The sequence below is a fragment of the Triturus cristatus genome, chromosome 1_2 (assembly GCF_964204655.1).
Source record: "Triturus cristatus chromosome 1_2, aTriCri1.1, whole genome shotgun sequence".
NCBI lineage: Eukaryota > Metazoa > Chordata > Amphibia > Caudata > Salamandridae > Triturus > Triturus cristatus.
The window spans coordinates 635,781,008-635,791,702 of record NC_140580.1 but is presented as its reverse complement, the minus strand read 5'-3'; the positions used below and the strand labels follow the sequence as shown (position 1 = coordinate 635,791,702).

Below are 10,695 nucleotides of genomic sequence, written 5' to 3'. Positions count from 1 at the left end.
CAGATCTCTGTACTGGGGTGAATGTATGACATTGTTCTGCATTCTGTCCATCAACTGTTGTTTTTGCATTTGTCACCCCGAGTGGGAAGGGTATGCCCAGACGTGGGTCCTGTGCTCTCGATGCCACTGGAATCAAGCTATCCTGGCTTAAGAGGGGTGAAACCCCGAAAAAGGTCCTAGGATGCTTGTTTCCAGTCCAGGGAGGACCTGGCTTGGCAGTTCGGGCTGGACTGTACCCATGAGGCACAGGGTCAAGACTGATTTGCATATGGCTGGGTTCAAACTGGAACGGCATGGTGAGTAAAAAAACGATGGATTTAGGTCCAGATCTCTGTACTGGGATGAATGTATGACATTGTTCTGCATTCTGTCCATCAACTGTTGTTTTTGCACCTGTCTAAATTAAGACACCGAGTTAGATGCAGTGCAGAGATTCTTTACCATCTGCACGGTTATTGGGCTGCTTCCAATCCGTGGACAGGCAAAGTCACAATTGTCTTTAGTTGTACTGTGAGTCGACTATAGGTTTTGTTCCTATTTAGGTGGAGACAATAATCCTCCATGCAGGAGTAGAAATGCCTAGACTTAGTGTTCCCGATTTAGCCCATATAACAGATTTTGATTAATTGATCTGCATACATTTATGCTCATAGGAAGAACTTACAGCTGTGGAAATTCCACAAGTATGGAGGATTTTAAGCAGTTGTAAGATTACCTCCCTTCACAAAAACAATAGTTACGCCACCCCTGGGGAGCGTAAAGGTTTTGACGCATTCCCAGTTACGCTATGTTGTAAAGTTGATAATGTGACAAATACCATGGGCGTTGAGTGAGAACACCCACCACAACACCCATGACATGCCTCCCCGAGGTGGTGTGAGTCAGCATAGCGACTTGTGCTGCGTTGCATTACACCATATCTACGAGGCCATGAAAAGCCACGCAGGGTGGCTTTCTGTGGCCTCGTAGATTTGGGTCTGCACTGTGCGCCGGCAGGAATTTTTTTTAAAAAAATGTGACGTTTCAACGACTCACTGGGCTTGAAAATAAGCCCCTAGATCTTTCCATGGCCAGACTGGAATGCTCCGAGCCTGCCATAGCTAGTACCCAAGTACTGAACATTTAGAAAAACATAAAGAAAAGGAAAGAGATGACATTACAGGAATGTTTCCCATGTCTCTGGCCTGTAATTTTCTCATTCAGACAGGTAGAAGGAACATAAGCAGTAGACTTTAAAAGAAAAGGGGAGGCATGGTGTAGTGATTACACCAGACCAGGTAAGTGTAAGAGCATGCACATGGAGCAAACATTACTTCATATGCTCCTGGTGAAACACCTCACAACACAGAAAGTTCAGCAGTTCAGGCGGGAAGTTGAGTTTTTGCATTTTACAGCAAAACCCAATTTTAGATTCCAATGCATCGATTTTGCCAAGAAGGGAATTGTACGTGAGGTGAAATCAAGTGTTACTCAAATTCCTGTGCACAAACCGTGCCTCTTCTCCACCCCATCAAAGATATTTTCTTGGTCCATCAATTCCTGAGAAAATAAAAATCTATTTTTCTTGCATACTTCCCATAGTTTGGTCTCATCTGTAACCTTTTCATTTTACAGACTTAAAAACAATGACAAATTTAACTTATCATATTTAAGAAAGGCACCACTCGAATTGATTCAGTATTGAAGATGATGTAATAATTTTTACAAGATTTCACAATTTAACACAAAAAATGGGCGAAAAAAAATTAAACTTATAGTCTATATTGTATGAAAATGATCAACAATGTTTTTGTACATGAAAAATAAAACTGCTCAGCAGGTTAATACTGTTGTAAGATTTAGAACGTCCTCTATGAAACTCATCGACATTGAGGCAATGCTGCAAGATAACAACACTGGAAGACACACCCACTGTCATTCGCAAGCCAAAGTGACATGTTGCTCTCACAAGGTGCTTCAGCAAAAGGTCACCATAGCCTGATCATTCTCTATTCGCTTGCAGAGTGAATATCTATGCAGTTGTAAACTGGAAGCCTTTGGAGTAGGTAAATGGAATCTCTGTAGTCACCAACAGTACCACAGAAGTTAGGTCTCTGATGGGTGAACATAATACTGCAAGTTTTTTTTAATTTTGCTGTGGTGAGTGAATTGTGTAATGAGCCTTTGAGTATTTGAATGCCCTAAACACAGACTAATTACCAGCGGCCGCCGGCACAGGTAAACGAGGTGGGGTGAGGCAGGGCAGGAGAAGACGATAGATGACAGAATAGGTATAATTAAATAAATAAATAACACCTATTCCATCCTCTGTTGGCTTCCTCTCTGCCGTGCCCTGCCCCGCCCACTGTCCTTACCTTTGCCGGCGGCCACTGCTAATCACTAGTGACTCCGTGCACAATTCACTGTACCAGCTGAATCAATGCTATCTCATTACCCTTATCACTGGTATATCCATACCGCACCATGTATTCACTTTTAGGTTTCTCTATTGGACGCTAGGGGGAAGATTTAGCAATCTTTCACCCAACGCAGCAAGCCACCTTGCTGCACTGAGCTGCGCTGGGTGAAAGGGAAAGGGCAGGAAGGTGCCGTATTTAATATTGTACGGCACATTACTTTCCGTACCTAGCGCTGGCACACTTTTGGCTGCCTAGCACCAAAGCAGGCACTCTTGCGTTATGTTGCAAGGATGCCTGCCTTGTAGACAGGATTGTTTTGTTCAGGAATGGACACCTTCCTGCACAAAAACAATCCTGAAAGGTAAAGGTATCTTCCTTTTTTTATGTGTGCTGAAGAATGCAGCATACACAGAAAGAAATAAAGATATTTCAATGGGAGAGGCGTACCATTTTGACACATTCACAGGTCTCCCACAAACAGCAAATCTGGGAAAGCACCAAAATACATGGGTGGATGCTTGGAAACACCCAAGCCCCACCAATTGAATGCCTCTCTGGTGAAGAGTAATGCAAGGCAGTGATTTGCGCTGCCTTTTGGTACTCTAGATCTATCAAGCCATGCAGGGCCACACAAGGTGGCCTTGCATGGCTTGATAGATCTCATTTAGATTTTGTGTCACCCTTGCGCGGCACAAGGGTGCCGCAAAACCTTGATAAATGGTGGGCCTTCATTCCCAAACAGATGTGCCTTTCTGCACGTCATACTTCTTTTTGCTCAAACGCATTGCATGTGCACCATTTTTGAGTGCCAAAGTGATTAACATAAACACTTTCTAAGTAGGAGGCAGTCATTTATTACATCCCTCACCGGCATACTTTCCCCTTGCCCCAATGTGGTAAATATTGTTTTTTTTTTTAGCTTTATCCTTGATAACAGGCTCCTTTCAACACCATATCAAAACACTGTGAAAGGTGTCCAAAATCAACTGAGGAGGAATAGAAAAAAATAAAGAATATACCCCCAAGAAGGACAAAACACTTGTTCTTTAGGCCTGGTACTTAATAGGATTGATTATGGAATCACAATCACAATTAGTATTCCCAAATCAAGAATGGACCCACTCACTGTAGTCTTTTATGCAGCCGCTTGTCTGGTGGCCAGCACCATCTGTAGAGATCACATCATCCTAGTGTAAAAAGACCACCCTTGGCTCTAACTGGGCACAAGATGCCAAAATAAACATGGTATTATAACACAAGGCAGTGCACTTAAACACATCTAAATATTAAGCATGGATCTTTGGTGTTCTTTCAGAAGCAAGAGGAAACTGCCCCTGTAAACCATTAAAACTCTGAAACAAACCATCCTAAACCAAACTTACCCCAGAGATACCCCAACCCATGGGAACTCACTACCACTCTAGTCCGAGCATCTTTAATACCGAACTCAAACCTTCCAAAGTAAGAAGGTTCTACTTATAAAGGCCCTCTTTAACATCCACTTTCCCTCATATAATACAGTGAGCCGGGCGGCCAAACATTTACTTCATCGTTAAATCTATTTCCATTCTGCATGACGGCCTGGTTATTATCCTCTTCAGGATCACAGTTTATCCTGGTCCTTAGTCATTTGAAGTTTTCTGAATAAGACCTCTACTAGTAAATAGATTATATATATATATATATATCAAATCTTTCTAGAGCGCACTGAAGCCCATGAGACCTGGTGTACACTATACATAAAACTATGCAAATAAATAAATTAACCTAAGACCTATAATCAACGGAAGGACAGTGTTCAAGATCACTGTTCATGAAGACTTCTGTGCATTACTAGGATCGGCCGAAACACGTTAACTCAGTCTCCTTGGGGCAAATGCCTGGTACTACAAGAACCATTGATACTGTTCTAGGAGCAGAAAATGCAAGCAGTTGGAAGGATATTGGTGTTAGAATGTGCTTTCTAGTGTTTTAGGGTACAACATGTATTCACCTGGCTTTCCTACATTTTTAAATTGATGAAAACAATGTGTGTACGGACAAATACAGGTGTCACATTACTGGTAATTGTATAGATTAGGTTGGTACACTCTGCATGGGTGTCCGATCCATATGTACACACATTTGCATTAAAGGTTTAAGTACAGCTTGAAGACCTACTTTTTTTAGACTTCGTCCCTTAAATTGTTTAAAGATAAAATGGCCGAAAAAGAAGGACTTTAGAAACCCTAATGCATTAGCACCTAAATCCTACCAAATACTAGCTGGGAAGGTCGTCTGCTTCACTCAAACATGGACTGGATACTTCATTGGTTTTCCTTGATGTTCCTTTCCCGTCCATAAATACCAGAGTGCATCAGTGTTACGGAGTTTCCCTTAAACACAACTTATTTCTGAAGTCTGTGGCTCGGTTGAGGACCGCGCACACACCTTTGGTCAAAGCAAACAGAATGTCATACAACATAATGCCTTACCATATGCATACACTTTAACATTAATGTCCTTACTGAGAGTACTGCATAGACTATTCTATTTGTACAATGACTGGAATCATATCACACAGTTTTTGACAGAGTCGGACGTCAAAGGCTAGAGGTGGACAGAAGTAATCAGTAGCACAGACTACATATTGTTCAGTGTAAAACATTCTTTCAAAATATATTTGCGTGTCAGCCATGAGCGAAGATGCTCTTTGACGTATCTATAACATTCCCCTCACATTCACTCAGTGTACAGCACACAATTCCTAAATATATGGCAAATCTAGGATACTGCCTCGGGAGAGAATAAAATAAAATAAAGAACTGAGTTAATAGTGCGGGAATGCAATTTTCACACAATCATGTGAGTACGAGAGAAAAGCACAGTTGTGTGGTGGCCTCCTCTAGAGGATGGTAGACAGCTCTGAGCTTGGAGGTTCCTCTGGGAATGGAGGCTCCGGGAAAACACCCGCCTTCACTGGCGTCATGACGCTGGATGAGATGGTGGCAATAGGGCCATTCTGGAGCAAAGAGTCCATTTGACTGCTGCTGCCATCGCTGTCAATGGGGTCTCCGCTCAGGCCCAGAACAGGGGCTCTGCAGTCAAAGGGCAGCGTCTTTACATAGCGGGCACTGCTGGAAACCACAATGCTGGGTATCCCTGCCGTCTGCAGCCGACGCTGGGATCCTCCTTTCCGCACCCCGATGCCATTCAAAGTTTTACCTGTCTTAAAGATAAAAAAGTTTGAAAAAGAATGTAAACACACATGTATAATGTGAGAAAACATCACTTCAATATCATGCTTAGTAAAACAGACAAGAAAAGAGAACGGAACTGCATAACCGGTGCACCTTGTTTAATTTTCTGTTTTAATATTCCATGTTGACACAACCAAACCAGCTTCACCCAGCTCAATAAATATAAAATAATCACAACATGAATAGATAGCACATTAATTCCTACACATCATTTTACGTAATCAAAAGTACTAGGCCCAGTTTCTGAAAGGTGTCAGGCAATGCAGAACAGCACCTAAAGATGCTGGGCTGATGAAATAGTGGCAGCCTGGTGTGCAACACCCATTGGGCTCAAGGGGCTTCAGCCCCAACGTCGTGTGTGTCAGCCCGGGCTGAGATAGCTTCCTGGGCACACACACAGCCGCACCCGAGTACTTCACAGGTTTTTAAAAGACCATTTGCTTGTAAATGAGGCTTTGTTGTTTTTCACCCCTTAGATCCCCTGCAGCTCCACTCTGCCTATTGCTTGAAGAATCAGCCCCCCCGAATTGTGGCTCTAGTTGCACCTCTGGTGGCAGCTGGGTGGACTCAGTCACTGCACCACCCAATACAGTCACAAAAGAATTTTTTTTATATCAATATTGCCCTCCTCAAATGGCCAGCTGACAAATGGTCATAAATCATACATAACAGAACACACGCAATGAGAAGAAACACATAAAAATGATCCGTTCAAAATCAGATCACCTGTCAAAATTATTTGCAAAATTATTTATAGACTCCAGTATTGCTTGAATGTTCTTTTCTTATTTTCTTCTCTTCCAATTTTCAAGCTATTACAAACAGATTGCAACAAAGGCGTTTTACCCCAGATCAGGGCTTCTTCAGGGCAAGAAAAGTCTTGTACTGGTAGTGATATAAGTAATAGGCAGCAAGGGTCCTACCCAAGTCTCAAATCCTTTGCTGCCCACTGTATATATTCAAACCAATAACTTAAAGGGTCTGCACCATCGACCGAGCCATGTGTTTCTTGGTTCACACACACGAGTATTAAATACAGGAGACAGTGATCCCAGCGAAAAATAGTACTTTGTTCGGCAGCGCCGCCTGGCCGGCCACGTTTCTGTCAATGCCACTATGTATCTGCTATGATGATTTGCCAAGCCATACACCATATCATATTTTTTTTATTGGAAATTTAAAGACTCATTCTGAAATTATTTGCATTGACTTTTAATTATTATTACTATTTTCATCCATAGCATTTTTAAAACCAATCTTAGTTGTATAAATAACCTTTTAAAAAATGATTTAAATGTTAAATGAGCAATTGCTATCTTTTTAAAACTCGAAAAGATATTTTATACACATTTGACAAACGAAATCCCCCAAATTTTCTGAATTAACAATGTGCATGATAATTTGTACAAATAACCACAATTTTAAAATACTAGTAGCTAAATTGTATAACCTTACAGTTAGCAAATTTCGAGAAGTTTTAATGCCCAAAATCACTTTAACAGATAATTATCAAAAAATACCTTTCCTTAATGTATACATTTTAAACAACTATCAAAAACTGTGGAAAATTGGTTTTTTTAAAAGCATTAAAGCGAAATTGCTAAACAATATCCACAAGAATAACTAATGTTTGAAAGTCACTTTCAATCTATGTACACTACCCATAAATAGCTAGGAGAGGTTGCACTTGCATCAGAAACGAAAACAAGGACATTTTACCAGATAACTATTCTGCCTCACTGAGGCCATCAGGTCAGGGGTGGAGTCAGTAATCGTTCACGTTGGTACTCTCCAATGCTTTCATTCAACCTGGTGCTTTTCTTGGGGGACTGTAGTCAGCGCTCCATGGGGGAGGATAGCCCTCTCTTCCTTTGCTTGATGCTACATCCAAGAGTCCCACAAATGTCTTAATGCAGCAAACATTATTCCTGTTTTTCCTACAGCAATCAGGTCCTCAGGAAATGCTTTTCGAGACCAGGTATCGTTATCCAGAGCTTGGTCAGAGTTCATTCCCAAGTTGCCAGCTACTTCCAAGCAGGGAACCATTCTGCCTTATGTGTCCCTTTAGCAACCACTAGACCCAAGAAGAGCAGTTCCAGTCATTTTTCTAAATGCTCCTCTTCAAGCATAAGTATTTTTTTAGGGTGTAGTGATTGTGTTGTTCTGTGTTTGTGTGTTTGAGGCCTCTAGTAGGCCTCAGCAGACTCCCCACAAGTATTACATAATCTGGTGGGTGTGACTGGGGGAGGTAAAAAAAGTTTGTGACGTAGTGCGTTAAGTTAATGGTTGCATGCTGAAGAATAAAGACGTCCAAACTACAGCTCTGTGTGTGGCACGGTGTGTTACTTGCTCCCTGGCTAGGGAGGATGCTACAAATGGCAACAAGATAGAGGATAAATGCCACCAAAGATATAAGACTGCTCTCCTTGAGAGTTTGCCGTTGTCCAGCAAACTGCTCATGCGTGCCAGGTATGCCTCAAGAAGCTGTCTACGGTTGGCGCATGTAGAGTCAAAGTGCAACTCCAGCTTTTGAGAGGCCATTGAAGAAGGTGAAGGCTCTATTAAAGAGCACAGTCAATAAGCCTGCCAAAAATCTACTGGTAAGGCAGAGAGAAGAGATTCTGTGTCAGAGCATAAAACGGAGTCAGCACTGATTCAAAGCAGTAGCACTAAAGGCAACAGCAGCCAGGTGCAGAAAAGGGATAAAGGCAAAGACGACTGGGCACAGAGAAATGCTAAAGGCGGCAACAGCCAGGAATGATGCATAAGGTCAAGAGTGGTGAAGAGCACGTGCAAGAAGCAAACTCATTACTCACTATGAAGAAGGAAGATGATGCCCACCGATCTCAGCTCAGGCGCGACAACCCGAGTACCAATGAGCAGGTTGGTGCTTGCAGAGGTAGCTCCAGGCCAATAGACACTGAAGGACAAACGCTGTCTGAACAGAACACACTAGAACAAATGAAGAATGGAAAATACACCCTAAGCTCTAGTATTCAATTGGCTCCTAAAATGGGATTTCATACGTTTGCTGATTTATACCCAGAAGGGGAGTTCTGCCCTGCACCCACTGCTGTAGAAGACGGAGCTGTGCTGTTCCCCGTACTATTCTTATACCACAAACTCAGGGCCACTTGCAAATCCCAACATGATTCATTCCCGCTACCCCCACCTACCCTAAGCACATTGGAAAACATTTTAAAATCTGAGTCTTCGCGTAAATTGATATCTCGCATATTCAATAATACGCAAAATACAACCCCACTGATACAGCACCGAGCACTTAATGCTTGGAATGAGGAACTTTTAACCCCACTTACAGAGGACCAATGTGACTATTGCTGTGGTCAACTTAAAGCCTTATCGCCAAACTATAATCTTCACCTAATACATTTCAAATATGTACATAGATATTACAGGGCTGCAACGCATGGGCGTAAAAGATAATGACAAATGTTGGAGACGTGGGGGAGCCATTGCCTCTTTCATGCACATGGCCTGGTCCTGTCCAAAACTTTGGAAGTTCTGGTCCACTGTTTTTACAATTATAAATGAAATCATAGGAATTCCAGCAACCCCGGATCCTATGTTAGGGTTGTTGGGCTATGTAAAAGACACACCTACGAAGGCTCGAAAACTACATGCGTTGTTATTATTATTTGCTAAACGATGCGTGGCCAAACATTGGGGCAGGAAGGGTACCCCTGACATAAATGAGTGGCTGCGCGATGTCATGTATGGGCATACTCAACTATCTACCATTTCGGAACTCACGCCCACAGCGTCCAGACCCACAGATATCTGGGAACCATTTATACAATAGGCAAGAGAAAGACAGGTGACAGAGGAGGAGGGTACAACTACAACGACTCAGGTACCACAATCCGGGGAGGAATTGCAGAATACATGATGCATGGAATAAATTGAATCACGATGAGGGTAAACAGTTGATGTGAAAAGATGTGTCAACTCAGCTGCTATATAGCAGATGCGTAGATGTGGAAGACTACGAATGTTTATTATACTAACCCGAAATGTAACACAATACAATGTAAATCAGTTATTTACATGTGAAAGGGAATGGGAGGCCGAGCAGAAACCTCAATCTATATACTGATGAAACAGGAATTGTATATCGATGTTCTATGCTTTATTGCTGGCTGAACGTTTGTCAACATGCTTGATTTTGTTTTTTGTTTGTTTGAAAAACCAATAAATAAAAATAAAAAAATAAATACAATTGGGAAATACACCCAATATAGAACAGCTGTGTTCTGGAAATCACTGCCTCCTTTTGATGCTTCCAAAAAGCAGAATATTGGTGCCAGATGGACTGCCTGGATCAAAACGTTTGATGACTTCATAGATGCTTCAGAAGAAGCGGATGACAAAAAGATTATCAAATACTTAAAGAACCTGGCAGGTGACAGAGTAAAAGAGGTGATAAAGAAGATATCACAAGCTGATGAAGTATCATACCGTCAAATCAAGAAGACGTTGGAGGCCAAGTTCAATACAATGCCGAATGTCGACTATGAAAGGTACACTTTCAGCCAAGCAAGACAGCAACCTGGTGAGACACTGGATGAGTTTGTTGAGAGACTTGACATGCTTATAAGCACTTCAAGTTCAATGAATTCAATGATGAAGAAGTCATGCATCTTAGAGTTATCAGTGGTTGCCTCTCCGCTTCATTCCGACAACGCATGCTGAGAGAAACACTCAGCTTGGAGAAAGTGCTCATGGCCGCAAGCGGGGGGAAGGAGCCGATTGACAAGCTGCTGATATGGAAGCTAGAACAACCCAAATGGATCTGTGTTGAACATGAAAAGTAGGCAGAAGCACAAGGCAGAGGCCCAGACAGTGATGTCTCAGACGAAAATAAAATTGTGCTTCCGCTGTCGATTCCCCTTTCCACATGAAGGCCATCGGACAAATATGCAAGGGCTGCGGGAAGGAAAACCATCTGTTTGCAAAGTGAGAGAAAAACTAAGTGCATCATAAAGAGACAAGAAGATGGATGCCAGAAAGTTCCAGAAGTTTTCTAGTCACTCCCA

At 42.2% G+C, this 10,695-nt stretch overlaps 1 protein-coding gene across 1 annotated transcript in view; it reads right to left on the bottom strand.

Annotated features, from left to right (window-relative positions):
• Positions 1–3,113: 3,113 nt before the first annotated feature.
• The window catches only part of OPN4 (opsin 4), a 1,042,115-nt gene continuing 1,034,533 nt past the window's right edge, over positions 3,114–10,695 (bottom strand). The window contains exon 11 of the mRNA XM_085615055.1: positions 3,114–5,607. Within this exon, the coding sequence (XP_085471181.1) occupies positions 5,284–5,607 (324 nt within the window). The 3' untranslated portion in view covers positions 3,114–5,283. The remainder of the gene's footprint in view (positions 5,608–10,695) is intronic.